Raw genomic sequence first — 16,127 nt, 5'->3', positions numbered from 1 at the left:
AAGCCGAGCCAAGGCGCAATGTATTGTGAAAATAATAGACATTAGAGTGTGCACGGATCCACACTTCAGAAAACGACGTGAAACAGTAGCCCATCAGGGGACTTCTGGCATACTCTTTTCAGCATACTATGCTTTGGGACACACTTATTTTAATCCCACATACTATTTATTTAGGATGGAAAGACATTCTGTGTACATATCTTTTTTTTAAATTAATTAATTAAACGCGAGCATGGTATGTTTCAAAATAAAAACGCAGTTGGCAACCACCAAATAGCCCACATTTGTCAACTTGCCAAATTATTATCTCAATCTACTATGAATAATTGATATTTTGTGCAATTTATGGTGTTAAAATCAAATACCTGTACATTCGCATTTTGGCCAGGAAAGTTTTGATGGCTTTTTTTATTTTTTAAATATTACCTCAGTATGATGCCTTCAATAACCTAGTGTTTACTTTATTATGTAAAGGTTATAATTCTGCTGCTCCACGAGCGCCACCTTCTGGCAAAGAGTGAATGTGCATATTCACTTAAAATATATTTTTAAACAGCACAGTGTTGTAAATGTTAACTGACATGTCAACAAGAAAAATGCGAAATTCGACATAAATAGTTGTCAGGAATTTACAATAATAATAATATTAATTATTAATATTATCAATAATAATAAAGTGATTGTAATAAATTTTAAGCTTCCCAAAATTAAGGCCCCCTTTAAGGTCAGCTTGTCACACAAAACTGTCATATGACTTCAGCCAACTTGGAATATGTCACACTTGTCGAGGTGACCACTTTTATTTTGTATTCTTTTTGAAGCCTTACTACATGCTTTACTACATCTTCAGTCACTCACTGCCACTGCTTTTGGGGGGGGGGGGGCGTTATTAAACTTATTTTGTGTTTCGTTGAACGAAAAAAAAAACTCCAAACGGGTTTGTAACGGTATGAAGGTGAGTAAATGACAGAATCTTTATTTTTGACCATCATTTTGACCAGGGATTGCGCCTGCAGTACCTCTCCTCCGCCGTTAGAGGGCATCACTATCTGAGCTGCGGGAGCTTCAAGGTAATAACCTGCTTTACACACCGTGAACCACACAGGCATCGTCACGCACCGGCCTGCAGGGACCCACCGCATCTCGACGAGGAAAAACATAACACGAGAAATCTCATCTTTGCTTTTGACGCAAACGTATTTTTCATCCAGGGACGTTATGGTAATGTTTTTCTCCATCCCGCTTCCCTGCTGGAATTGGATGTCATTATTTTCAGTCCGTTGTCTCTGATCAAGGTGAGGAATGGATAATATGCGGCGATTTCAGCGGAGAATAACATGATCACCTGCGCGCTTTACGCTTAAAATGACATTTCGCATTTATCCAAGCCTTTGTTTGGAATAATAATGATCTGATCTTTCTATATCACCATAATGTTCTTTTATTACAATAATTGCATCACATTATACAGGCAGGTCAAATGAACTAACGCGCAAACGCGCTCTTTGTCTGTTTGCGGGCGCGTGATCAACCAGTCTAACAATCAATCTATCGCCTTATTTGCGCTTCCACGCGCGTGGAATGCGTCGAGTCTAACGAAGCATCTTCGAGAGGATCAATGGAGCCTTTCCTGCAGATCGCGCCGCACTCTCTGGCCATCGTGCTGTCGCGCGTCGTGGCGGAGGACGCGCCCGGGGTGACGGAGAGCGAAGAACCGCCGCGCCATCACACCGGCTACGAGATATTCGCCGACTTCAAATCACTGAACATGAAATATTTCTGGAATAAGATGGTGGCCGATGCCATAGCCGAGACCTTCTTCCTGGGCTGGATAGACGAGCATGTGTTGCTGATCCAGGGCAAGGAGGATCACCTGGAGGTGTTGAGGGAGGCTTGGATGAGGAGGTCCCTCAAACCACCGCACGGCTTCGACATCAAATACCTCGGTAAGAATCCTCTATCTGGTGCATAAATGATGTTTATACAACGATGAGGACTTCATTAGTGTCCAGTCGTGCTCCTGGAGATCTTCCATCAACAGAGTACCATCGTATTACCATGGTTTTGAGCATGGCACCAGGGTAGCACCACTGGGTTTTGGTCATGTTCTATGATAATTTCACGCCACAAGTTGTATGAATATGATAATCATCCGGTGTCATGGTGTGTATCCAAGGACCCTTGTGTTATCATGTTATGATATGATATTATTAGGGTTTTTGGAGAAGCATCTTGGCCTTGTCATGGTTCTTTGGATGCGTGCCTTGGTTATTCTATGGTGTTCTTTGAAGTACCTTAGAGCACCATGCAAGTACAGTAGTATATGAATCATACAATCGTTTGCCATGGTATATATCAAAGTACCCTTGTATCATGATGTTTTGGATATGGTGTTATGATTTTTGAAAATGAACCATGATAATGCCATGAGTTTGGGATATGTGCCATTGTAACTTATAGTTTTCCTTGACATACATTGCAGCTCCATGCAAATACTATATGAATATGACACTAATTCAGTACCATGCTATTATGTACTTTTTGGACATGTATCATGGTAGTGTCGTGTTTGTTTTTTTGGGAATATGCCATGATAATTAAATATATTCATTGCTGATTTTTGGAACATCATGTAAATTCCATGGTATATGATTATTTTTGTTGTAAATATGTGTTTCAGTGTTTTAAGTTATATTTCTAGCTGAGATCTAAACTTTTCATGATGGTAGATTGGCAGGAACTAAGTTGACCAGTGCTGATATTTATATTTAAAAGTCCTTTAGTTTGGATATTGCATACTGTACTAATTCAACCATTGTGCTTTTTAAAAATCAATATTTTATCGTTTTAGAAAACTTGCTTGTGCTTGCTTGTTCTGTGATGGGCAACTTAACAAATTAATACTTTTTGTGTTTTCTGTTGTTTTTGTGTTTATTTGTCCAAACCCGAAGTCTGCTGCTTTAATTTACAGTTAGTCAATGATTTAAGACCCTAATATCAATTTCAAGGATCTACCAAAAAAATTAACACCAAAATTAAAGTGAATTGTAACCAAGCAAATATTGAATAACTGCCGTTTTCTACAGAAATAATTGTCGGTTATGCTTCCTCAAAAAAAGTAGACGCGGTGTTAGAAAAAGTGCATCGTCACATACTCTTTGCAAATGCAGTGTTTTTCAGGTTTCCGACACAGCCTTTCAGCTGGGAGATATTGAGGAATTTGATCACCTGTAACCCGAAACCTTCTTGTGATCAGTAAGGCAGAGGATGCATGTGTTGGTTCTTCTCTTAAAGGAACAGGCCTTCCCTTCAGCGTCGCACGTTGGGAGAATTATAGTACACACACAAGCCTTTTGAATTTGTGAATGAAGCTGGTAGACACATCCTCATCAAGAAGACCCCTGACGTTCGGCTCCATTATTCAGATTAATTAGTGCAGAAAACTTCTGTCCCATATTCCGCCCCATGGACACACACTGAGGACAGCAGCGCTCTTTATCTGTAGCCATTACTGCTGCTGTAGCCCTGTAGATTATGGGACAGATCTGTGTATTGTGACATGTTCTTAGTGGAGTGGAGGGAAGAGGAAAGAGCCTTGGTTCTTGACAAACAGCAGGTTTTTGAGGAGTGTCGCTGTAGGCGTCAGGGTTTCCTTTCTTCTGTCCTATTCTACTTGCATCTCTCTCACTCTCTCTATCCCTGATCTGTCGCCCTCATTTTTTGCAGGAGAAAGAGCTATGCTGTATCGGTCTCTTTTTTTGTGTTTGGCATGTCTTGCGGAACAGCCGAGTTGTAGAGGAGAAGACCATCTATTGATGGACAGAGACATTCTTTGCATGTTTACGTCATACAAAATAGTTCATTTTAATATTCCGTTACAGTGTTTTAAGACAAGAATTAAGAGTTCATAAGGTGATCTGTAATGCATTTTCTATGGCGTGTAAAAGTTCTGATCATCCAAGAGAAGAGAAACATTAAAAAAAGCGTTGAAAGTTTTGTATGGAATTCATTGTAACTATAATAACACCAGTGGTTCTCAACATGGGGCCCGAGCAAACTTTCAAGGGGGCTTCAAGATGACTTTAACATGGCGAAATAAAGCATTAAAATGCAGGTAAATCATTATTTCTAGAAAAGACCTCATTTAAATGCATAAAAACTTTTAACTCCATGAATATATATTTTATGGAATATCAATAATAATGTGGACTATATTTTTTACCTTTCTAAAATCATTCATAAAAATCTTATGAGCAACAAATAATAATACATTTAAGAAACTTAAGAATCCAAACCAGATCCTTCTAGAAACACCCTGACAACCACTCAATAAAATAAATTTAAAAAAAATCTCTGTTCCTTTGCACTACACTTTGAGTCTGAAGTGTTGAAAACAGGTGGCTGTTAGCTTTCTTTGTTCTCTCGTGAAGTAAAAGCCAGCGTTAAGTGATGTGATAACATAAGCTCAGATAATATTATGTTGTGCAGCACAGTTATGCAGATTATGCACATTCTAAACAGCAGCTTTTAAATTACAAAACTTTCTTTTTGGCAAATTATACCGTGACTCAGGCAAGCATGCCTTAACAACATTGACTGAGTCTATGTGTGTGTTTTGAAGAATGTGTGGGGAATGAACCATTTCTCATTTGCCCATGGCTGAGCGAGTGTTGTGTGGTCTCACCTGTGTGCATTGTTTCCAGTCAGCCCTCTCAGGTGTGTTTGTGTGTGTGTGTGTGTGTGTGTGTGTGTGTGTCTGTACAAGCTGAATCCGGGGAGGGGAGAGAAGGCCATGCCCTTAACTGACTATACTGCTCGTAAATCTCACCCAAGTTTGAGATTCTCATGTGCAGTGATCCAAGACATTTTTATTGCACTGAAATCCTGAGCTCAGTAATTATAAGAGAAACTAGAAACCCACTAAAACAGTATAAGAGCGGAATTTAGCTCTGTCCATTAAGAACGAATGCATTGCTTTTAACTCGTGACACTTTAGAGCAAAACTTTCCTTTCTCAGCCTGTATATGTTTCACAATGTAATTAGCTTTACCCCCATCAATCTATGTGCACACATGCTGATACAGCCTTTCTGTAAATGTAACATTTTGCATTGTCTTTTAAAGTGACTGCGTCTAATTTACCAGCTTCTACCAGTGTCCTTAAAAAAAAGAGAGAAATCACTCACTGCTCTTGACTAAATACCTTTTGTAGCTTTTTGTAGCAATGATTTATCTATATTTATTTTATACAGTGAAGAATATGCAATGTTGTTTTAGAGTTGATTACTGATTTCTTTAGGCTATCTGAATACATACAAACCTAAAAACCTAAAGCATGGTTCTTTGTTCTGTTTATTTGTTATGTGCAGTTGTTTGTAATGTGTTCTTATTTACCATCGGCTCACTTGTCTTTAACCATTTTTAAACTATATTTGTTAGGCTAGTAGTTTTTTCTGTGGAATTAGAAGTGAGAATTGTAAAATGTAACTGATTTAAAGTGAAGTTTAATGTAAAAATGTGGTATCTTGTTTTCTCATTCATAAGTGGCATTGTGGCAGGGCCAGTAAAAAAAAATTGTCAATTTTAATCACTGGCCCCAGTAAAAAAAAAAAAATAATTAACTGGCCCCATCAAAAGAAAATCCTATTTGAATCTAAAAATCCTTAACGTGTGTGTGTGTGTGTGTGTGTATATATACTCACACACATATACTGTTGAAGTATTTAGAATTTTTTATTTTATTTACTTATTTACTTATTTTTATTTTATTTTAAAAACAAAATATATTCTATTAGTCTAAAATTTGGACACTATGAAATGACAAATTATTATTAAGTGTATTATTATTTGTTAAAAATCATGAATCCATACTTGTTACTCAAAACATGTTTTCAAAGTTTTGCAGAATAGTCACCCATGCTTTTAAGATTAAGAACACAAGTCTTAAGATCCAAAAGTCATAAATAAATATTAATATTGCGATTTAAATATAAATGCTGCGAAAATGTCACAGTCCAAATAAATCTCAATGGTCCAAAATATAAAATATATAAAATTAGTCTTTCAAAGAAAATGTTTCTTGTTTCTTTCTTTTGATTTTAGAATGAAATACAGCTCCGACATGTTTTTGACAAGTTTTATGAGGTTCTCCCCCCAGGCTCAGTGGTTTTAGTATCAGTGACGGTCCATTTTGAGAACGGTAGATTTGGCTCGTTCTCATGTTGCTCTTTTCTGTTTGGCTGGTGATGTCATGGCAACTGTTGTTGACTGGCATCTTTTCAGATCTGGTCTGGATGCGGGTTGAAGTAGCTATACCAGTACGGCATCTCGTTGCTGATTTATGGATGACTAACTCCAGTCGGACACGTTCCACAGCACCTGGTTTGTCGGGGGTGGATATGACCACGTTTTCACAAGTAAACAGTCATAAATACATGGAGAGGTGGATGTTTGGCAATGCTTGCACTCTTGACTCAGTGTGTTTTTGTTAGTCCGATTGCTTAAAAGATGGCATAATATGAACATGATATCTAATAACAGAGGTTTTGATGGGCTTGATTTAGGCAAATAACTGTGGATTAGGTTGGTAATCCATACATTATTAATGCTAGTAAATATATATATGTTGTTATATAGCTTTAAGCATCCTTATTGGAGAACTGCAAGGTGACTTGACTTGCTAGAGAGGCATTACTGGTGTTGTGACTCAAAGGGCCGTCACAAAGCTTAGAAATACCAGAGTGGTGTTGTGGTGACCGTGGTAGTCCCAGCGGTGAGGTCATCCTCAACTCATCCACTTAAGATGGATCAAAAACAAGCGAGCCCAGCAAAGTATTGAGATGCATTGTGCACGGCTCCCCCTGCTGCTGCAGGACGGAGAAGATTCATCAAGTGCTTTGCACACTAATCTAAATCCGCCTTACTCATGACTATCTAACACATCCTGTGATGGCATACATTGTAATGCCCGGAGATTTACCTAAGAGGCTTCATGTACGGGTGAAATTATCTTGCTTGCTGCTGGATTGTAATTGTGAGCATATATTTGGACAGTGTTGGACAATCTTCCGGCTCTAAACCTCATGGATATGGAGCCAGTGCTTGTAAATTAAAATGTTCAGGTAATTTAATGCTAGTGAGCAGTGAGGTCAACATGACATCATTACTGCCTCAATCTTCATCCCGTGTTTATTATTCTAAAGAAAAAATATATAACTGTTAGTATACTATTGGCATCATTTAATTCAGCTTTACCATAAAAAATGAGAGAGAAAAAAAAACAAATCTGGCATTTACATTGATTCAGCAATGTGTCACATTAAAAATGTATTGCATTGTTGGCTCATACTGTGCAGTACCTTTTCATACCCTATTATATACTGTATGTTGTGTAAATTGAAAAATAAATATATTTCATATTATTTTCTTGTATGATTATATAACAATTAAGTGAATCTAGCGTTGAATCTAAATAATTCCTCTAATATGGTTTGAGCAGGTGTTGCTCAAACTTCGTATTAGGTATTATATAGTTATATAAACTTTATTATTTTAATATATATTTGCATAAAGAAAATGTTACTTTTTTTTTTTTTCCTATAATGTACTCTATCAGTCAAAGTTTGGACACTCTGAAATAACAAATTATTTATTTAACAAAATTTTATTTTATTTATTATCAATTATTCAAAATAGTCACCTGTTTAAAATATAAATAAAGAAAATAAATAATAGTTTACTTTGGCCTTTAGGCTGTTCTTTTTTTTTATTTTATTTTTTAATTTTTTTGATTGATTGATTGATTGATTGTAGGAAAACACTGGCACCAAAGATTAGTGATGAATTTGAATTCTGTGCTTTTCGTCATTCTAAAACATTCTGTCCTCTTTAATAAAATTACAGAAGATCTGCATAATCTGTTTCACAGACTTTTAAAATGCTTAAGACATATTTATGTAATAAATCAGTTCTGGCTAACCTACTGATGTAATGAAAAAGCAAATTCATAAATATATTCAAGATGTCCTTACCATAAATTGAACCGATCATATTTAAGTGTCGGAGTTCAGGTGTAATTCACATATTGCTGTGTCATGTGGTGTCCACTAGAGGGCAGAGTCAGATAGCGATTCATATACAGTGCTTGACATACGGGACTCTATATAGTGCATCGTGTTTGAAAGAAATGCATATTTAGGCGTTAATAATAGTTTTTAGGTTTACTGTTTGAATGGAAATTGTTTATGTTGGGTAATTATTTCCATGTTTTTCACAGTTTAATGCCAAAAAGCATTACCAGTAAGCGTTTTACACAGCTGTAACAATGCTCCTATTCAATCCTTCAACAATCATCTGGTTATCATGTTTCATACCTAAGTTTCAAACTTTTCTTCTTCTATTTTCTTTAATTGTCTCCTTTCTACGTCCACTTGCAAAGACACACTGTGGTGGGATATATCATATTCATATTCAGTCCACTTTAAAATTTCAGTAGTTGCAAATGGTTGTCCCATTTTAAAATTTTATACTTTCCTCAAACAAAACATCCACTCTTTTTGTGAATAATTGCTTTCTATATTCATTGAGTCGGTCTCATTTGGTTAATAGTATAGATAATCAATAGCAATCCAGTTTCAGTGGATGTGATGAGAGACGAGTCGGCTGTGGGAATGTTTCTTGTAAGGGTGATGTTAGTGCAGTATGAACGGTTTGGTTATTTTGTAACTGATTATCAGGCACATTTGCTGGAGAATATGTGTAGGCAACATCAAAATCTCACAGGCGCCAGAGAACAATATGTTTTGAATGAACTTGATTAGAAAACACATTTCGTTCCAGTCAAAGAATGAAAGCAGAGTTTAATACATGTGCAAACTTCAAAGATGCAGGAATGCAGGGAACATGATATTTAGACGTCATTGTGTGATGTCAGACCATGTTTGACATACATTATTAAAGACTAATGTTGACGGTTTGGTCTGTACACTGCTGTGATGGATTTGTTACAGTGAGGTACGGGTTTAATGTAATGTAGATAACTCATGTATTCGGACAGCTTTTGGATTACTTTTAGATTACTTCACTTTTGACCTAATTTTTGTAGATTTGAATGGGATTGTTGTTGTAAAAAGCTAAGAGAAATAAAATATTCCATTCTTTCAACATCATGAAATACATAAAGCATTACATTACTCCAGGGTTTCTCAAACTCGGGTAGATGAGAGAACATTTTTTTAAATATTTTATTTGTTTACCTGCAAGTCAATGTGACTGTTAACTGACATCAGAGAACTGCAAACATGTGAATGTGTTGTTAAAATATTAATCATAATTGACATAGAGGTGCATTTGTCCTCAAATTAAGAAGCATGGATCATAAATTAGTTTACAGGACATTTACATGGCCATTTATTGTGTATATTCAAAGCTAAAACAATATGAGACACTGTAGTATGTTTTAGAAAGGAACAATTAAAAGAGGGGGAACTAAGTAGAACTGATCAATTATAAATCACTTGTGTCTGTGAAAAATATGTAATCACATAATCCAGAAAACTGTAACTGTAACCCGGTTATTATGAGCATTTTAAAATGTAATGTAATCTGATTACTAGTATTACATTTTGCATCTGAATATGTAATCAGTTATCCAGCATTGTTAACCAAAATGATCCATTTGCATTTGTCAAAAAGTTTTTTCAAATAATTACATTTTTAAATAATTTTCAGTTACATGTGGCTACAGCACAATGGGGATGTGTAATATGGCTAAATATTTTCAGCCTTTTGAATATAATTTTATCATTATGAATTTTAATATACAGTACATATAGCCCGTTTGCTTTGAATTTCCAAAAATAGATGGACTTTTACTTTCACTTTATCATTTTATCGAAAACAGCCATTTTCGCCAAGGAGATGTTTAATGTAAGAACTAAAATACAATTTAAAATACCCGACTTTTTTTCTCCACTAAATCTACCCACGAAGAATATTTCATTATTTTGGTAAGAGTTTAGTATATGTCTGATGCAGCTTAATTTTATCTCAAGAGTAAAATAATTGCTAATATGAACATTTTATATGGCCTAGTCCTTCAACACTCATGCATTTCATTGCAGCGTGGTTCCAGTGGGTTCCATTGAGTTCTGATGTCATCTGGAAGACATCCTGTGGGCGCTATGGCAACTGCGGAACAGGGGACACTGGCCAAATGATTCCGGAACTCAATCCCAGGTCTTCTCTCACAGAAGAATTCTTGGCTCAGATTTCTTTGTTTTCCTTTGCCTTGTGACCTGGAGTTATGAATGGGCTGCTCATTCACTCACACACTGGCTTTCACTCACTTTGAACGTCCTCCCTGCTCCATGTCTTACTTTCCTAGAAGTTCAGTGTGCTCTCCAGGTTTGGAGGTTTAGATGCTTTCTTGACCAGAATAGGGGCTCAGCATAGCCTTTAGTGCTGTTACTATAGATTTGTATATTTTCTGAACAAAATGGTTCTCCCCCATGCAAGAGTCTGTGCTTGCTTAAATGTTTTGGGCATTGCTAAGCAGTTTATATGGTGACATGGGTGGTTGTTAAGGTGCTGCTAAGTAGTTTCTCACTGGTCTTTAGATAAAGCTGTTATCTGCAATGTGAAAATCATTAGCCTTACTTTTTCAAAGAAGTTACAATCATATTTTATAACATTTTTGTCTTTGAAATGGAATATTTCAAACATTTCAAACGCTACTTATTCCTTTAGTCCGTGACTGGATACAGCATTTAGCAGTTTCCAAGAAAATATCCACCATGGCTCATAAAATTCATAGACTAACATAATTCAGCCAATTAGACGGTGCTCGAAAGTTGCAGGCACTGAATCACTTTTTCAGTAAGAACAAAATCATCAGGTTTTCATTATTCCAGCACGTTTGTGCCTGAATAAGGAATGGTCTGTCTTTTGATAATGATAATTATATAGCAATGACTATCACAACAATGATAGAATCTGTAGCCTGGATTTATACCCTCATTAAATAAAATCATGTATTTGAAAAGCTCTCCAGCTGGTTGGAACACACCCTATAGGCACAAACAGTGTGTGTGTGTGTGTGTGATGTCTTGTTATTCTAGCTGATTAAAGCATTGATTGCAACTATTTTTAAATCTTAGTTTGCTGCAGGGTGTTGGCAAATCTCTCGTCATCCATTACCTGGATAAGAAACAATGCAATAAATTCATAGCTCACTCAAAAAAATGCACATTTTGTCTTTTATTCACCTTCTTGTTGTTGAAACATTAAATGATTGTCTTTTTTCTCTGAAACCCAAAAGGAGATGTGAGGCAGCATGTCTGAACAGCTCTTGCCTATAAAGAGAGCAACAATGATCTATCTTGAAAAAAAAAACATGAAAAGGAGCCCATATACAACTTCTGAGCTATATTCCTGTTCTAATGTAAAAATGTATTGTTTTTATTGACATTTTTGCATGCAAACGTACAATACTGTTAAAAAAAAATTGGGGTAAAAAATGTATACTTTCATTTTACAAGGATGTAGTAAATCATCAAAAATGACTGTAAATACGTTTATAATGTTCAAAAGATTTCGATTTCACATAAATATTCTTTTAAAATGTTTTGTTTTCATCTGAGAATTGTGGTTTTCAACATTGATAACAATAAATGTTTCTTGAGCAGCCAATCAGCACATTAGAATGATTTCTGAAGGATCATGTGACATTGAAGAAATTTTCAGTAATGGTGCTGAAAATTCAGCATCACAGGAATAAATTGCATTTAAAGAGCCAGTAAGATGAAAATTCTAAGCTTCTTATCACTGTTTATAAGTCCTGTACATTAGGTTTAAATCCATCCAAGGTTAAAAAGCATTGTCATTTTGTCAAAATATCATTTTAAAATTTCCTCAATTCTCAGAGATCCCCAAACGGTTCACGCGAAGCTGTTCAAAAGATTCAGTTTCCTTAAACCCCTCCTTTTGGTAGCATACTGTGTTCTGATTGGTCAACTAACATAACCAGTTTGGATTGGTTGTTCCGCACACACCTCCACGGTAAACTATGCGTTAGCATCTGTTTGGGGTGAATTATGTCTTATTCCTCTCATCGCGAAGCAAACAGTAAAATAAAAAACTTGAACAGTCTCACTGCTTTTTCTTCTGTGTGGGTGTATTCAAGCCGCGCGCTTCAGTTTGAATCTGAATAGCGCGTTCAGCGCGGGGGCGTGGTCACATTAGATATAACGAAGGGAGACATGAAAAACAGACATCGCGTTGTTTTCATATGGATTACTTTATCACAGAATATCTGTTAGCAGCACTTGTTTAGTTTTAAAGTAGACATGTCAAGCTTTCTATAGATATCTCTCTCATGTCTTTTCGTTGTGTATTCACAGAGTTACACTTCATTTTAATGACGTGTTTTTACATGACGATCAGCGCAGACAGGCTGCAGACAGCACATATACTGATAAGATGCTCGGGAGAAAACAGACACATAACTTCATAATCATACTTCGCGTTGTGATTCGGAAATGCTCGTTGTTCTAAATAAAGTTGGTAATGAACCATCTTTTATGGCCAAACGCTTTGAAAATCCCGCTGAACTCACCGAGATTAGAAAAGCAGTCATCAGTGAAATGTTGTGAACAGAACAAAAGGGATTTGTGGTACTGCTCTGGTATTGTGGTGAAAAGGAATTTTAGCCATTGGTTCTTCTGATCTTCATTCTTTGGCAGTGAAAATAAAACAAACGGTCTCCTCGACATGATGCTATCACACCAAACAGAGCGTCTGTGTGGGGGGGTGGGGCAGGTCAGAGTTCCTTTTCTCCCAAGATGTTAGGCGGAGATTATTATGCAAAGTGTTCCTAGTGACGTACATAGAGATGGGCAAAAGATTTGAAATCTATAACGACTCGTTTCAGCGATTCAGAATCGACTTCTTACTTTAGAAGCCAATAACTTTATAAATCGTGTACTTTTTGGTTTAATTATTTGCACATTGTTTACACAGATGGACAGCTACATCATACACTGTAATACAGGTAATTTTGGATTTCCCATCTGTGTGGCTCTTTAAAAATTATTTGAAATTGTAATAATATTTCACAAAATTACTGTTTTTGTGATTGAGAACAAATTCTGTGACTTCTGAGCTCTGCATAACATCTTTTTTTAGTGTTTCTTTGAAGAGAAAATTAATACATGGTCAAAACAACACAAGGGTGAGTAAATGATGACAAAATGTTCATTTTAGGGTGAACTAGTCCTTTAATTCCTGAAATACTCTATCAAGACTAACACACAATGAAGATGTGTATGCCTCTGCTATGCTTAGTGAAGCCAATTTTAGGCGATATAAAACAATTTCTCACTTTTTAAGTGTTTGCATATGTCAAAACTGTATTTTTATGAAACTGAGCCATGTTGTTTTAAATCGGAGCATAAAAAGGCTTTATTTTTCTTTAATTTAATTCTATTCTGCCATGATGGTGTGTTTCCAAACTACACACAGCTGAGCTGAAATTGCCCTACTCCAGAATATCTGCTGTGAGTTACAACAAAGCAGGGACTCCTAAATCAACCCTGGATGCGAGTCAGGCCCTGAACCCCATGAATAAATTACTCAAATATTATATTGCTCAAATCATGATGAAGTTTCCTCTCCGGGCTACGAGCCAATGCCCATGTGCTTCACCGCTGTGGAAACAGAGAGCTGAATGAAAGCAGTGGAGATATCAGTATCAGTGACCATATCTCAGACGATTCTGACTGTTAATGAACAATTCGAGAGAAAGGCAGGACTCTCTTTTAAGTTTTTTGGACACGACAACGTATTCTACTTTCATTAAGACCTCCACGATAAAACTTTCAGCACTGCGCTCATTGCTAAACCATGATTAGCCTCGGTGAGAAGGCGTTCGGAGAGACACAGCATATATTAATGCCAGCCAAGTGCTTAACTTTACGCCTCAGTGCCATGGAGAGGGTTTGGACCGACACGCTTTACAATCAGTCCATGAAAGTAGGGCTCTGTATGTTTGAAGCCAGAATACATCGATTCTACGGTGTTGATTATAAGCGTGCAACTCAACAAAGACTTTGCGGTCATCTCTCGGCTGTGAAATGGCAGGGGGGCAATAGAGATATCTGTTCCCGGTACCTTTGAAGAGCAGAGGGGTTTCCCTTTAATTGCTTGAATTTCAATCTACTTCACATGATGGATTCTGTTTGAAACGGCTGCGCCGAGCTCCCTAATGAAGCAGCGAGGAGTGAGCAGGCCCTCGCTCGGTGGCAGGCTGCCTGACTGAAGCTGCAGTTCGTGCACGGGCGACCTAGTTGCATAAATTCAGTGCCGCCTTTGAGCCCGAGTTCGAACCGAGTTCACCACAACATTCACAGCTATTGATCTCCCAGACTGATGTCCCATTTATTTTTTTGTCATTTTGTGTGTACATGGAGAGAAAGAGAGAGAGATTTTCTTGATGCATGTAGGATTGTCTATGATGCATTAATTAATTATTATTTCTATGAATATTATTATTTCATGCATCTAGTATTCTCTGAAATTTGTATTTGTTTATTTTTAACGTAAATGATGACAGAATGTTCATTTTTGGGTGAACCATCCCTTTGAGCAACAAACACCAGATAAATAATCAGATAATTATGATATATCATTAACTTCTCATGCAACCCTTCATGTGTCAGCATTTAAATCCTTAATTCTGAGCTAATTTCTTTCTTTTTTTTTTTTTATACAATGGACAAAAGTGGTTCCAATGTTATTTGGTTCCCAACATTCTTCAAAATATCTAGTTTAGTGTTTCACAAAGGAAATTAAGTCAGTGATACAGGTTTGTAACCACATGAGGGTGAGTAAATGATGACAGAAATGTATTTTTTTTTTGGACGGAGTATCAGTTTAAATCTAGCCAAATGTACAGGCTTATTATAGACCTAAATGCATCTGAAGCCTAGGATACAACAACAAACAAGCCTGTGTGTGTGCATCTGTCAGAAAAGGTTGGTTACGTGCGTCTACACCAGACACGAGTGAAACTAGATCGCCCCCATTACAATCAACAGAGCTGTCCAAACTGGAAGCGGCTGTTCAGCTGGCGGTCACCTTGTTTCTATTTTTGACGTAGTGTAGTAGCTATTTTATTTCACTTGTCTGTCAAAATTCCAATTACTTAATTTACATGCATGTGATTTGATTGCTTTGTATTATAGTCCTTTTCTACACAATATAAGCAAGTTTTGAGTGTTATATAAATGTACATTAAATTTGAATCCGCTGATTGTAACTGTAAAGGAACTTTTAGTGCAAATGCTAACTGTAATGATGACAGTGATAAAACTGAACAGTATTGTTTTCTTGTATAAAAGTAACATGTAAACAACGTCTTTATGCTAAATGTAACCTCATTTTTATCTTTTGATTTTGGGCATAACAATACTGTCAGGCAGCCTCATTTCTCTCTGTTAGAGCCATGTTTTTGTAATAGACAAGCCTGTTGAAAGATGTAGAACAGAATTACAGATAGAGTTTGTGGTTTAAGAAAGTGAGGGCGATAAAAGTTTCCTCAGAAGCCCAGAACTCATGGATGGCCAAACTAATGTCAGAATGCCAGGATTGTGTGTGACTTGTCAAGGTCCTTCAAAGCTTCTTCTGCCTGGAAAATGGAAACATTGATGTCCTAATGTGTGCAGCTTGACTTAATATAGGGCATGTATCATATGGAAATTAGATTTAAAGAGTTCAGGGTGTTTGTTGAGTGTGTGTATGGGTGAAAGGAAAAACATCAAGGCTCAATGCAATGGCCAAGTAGAAATAGAATACCAAAGTCTTAAAGGCATAGTAGCACAAATGTTTTTAAAGAAAGACTGACATTTTATCAGTAACTTCAGGGAAATAAATTTTTTTTTTAATTTGGTCAAACCATTTTAAACCTGCTAACACAATCACAGACCACTAATGTACTGTGAGAGCCATGCCGTTTGAAACCAGCTCTAGTTCGTTGCTCTTTAATCTGAACAATATGATCAACATTATTTCATTTTTAAACACATCAGTCTGCCATCCCTAGAGAACCACAGAACTGTCTAGAATGGTGAGGAC

General features: G+C 36.5%; 1 protein-coding gene across 2 annotated transcripts in view; it reads left to right on the top strand.

Moving 5' to 3' along the window:
- The first annotated feature begins 1,084 nt into the window (after positions 1 to 1,084).
- The window catches only part of stox2b (storkhead box 2b), a 59,758-nt gene continuing 44,715 nt past the window's right edge, over positions 1,085 to 16,127 (top strand). For both annotated transcript variants that reach the window (XR_008186780.1, XM_052615426.1), the window contains exon 1: positions 1,085 to 1,946. Coding sequence is in view for 1 of the 2 variants with exons in the window: in XM_052615426.1 (XP_052471386.1) it covers positions 1,619 to 1,946 (328 nt within the window). In the remaining variant the exon portion in view is untranslated. The remainder of the gene's footprint in view (positions 1,947 to 16,127) is intronic.

The sequence above is a fragment of the Carassius gibelio genome, chromosome A14 (genome assembly GCF_023724105.1).
Source record: "Carassius gibelio isolate Cgi1373 ecotype wild population from Czech Republic chromosome A14, carGib1.2-hapl.c, whole genome shotgun sequence".
Taxonomy (NCBI): Eukaryota; Metazoa; Chordata; class Actinopteri; order Cypriniformes; family Cyprinidae; genus Carassius; species Carassius gibelio.
This window is presented reverse-complemented; position numbering and strand designations above follow the sequence as displayed.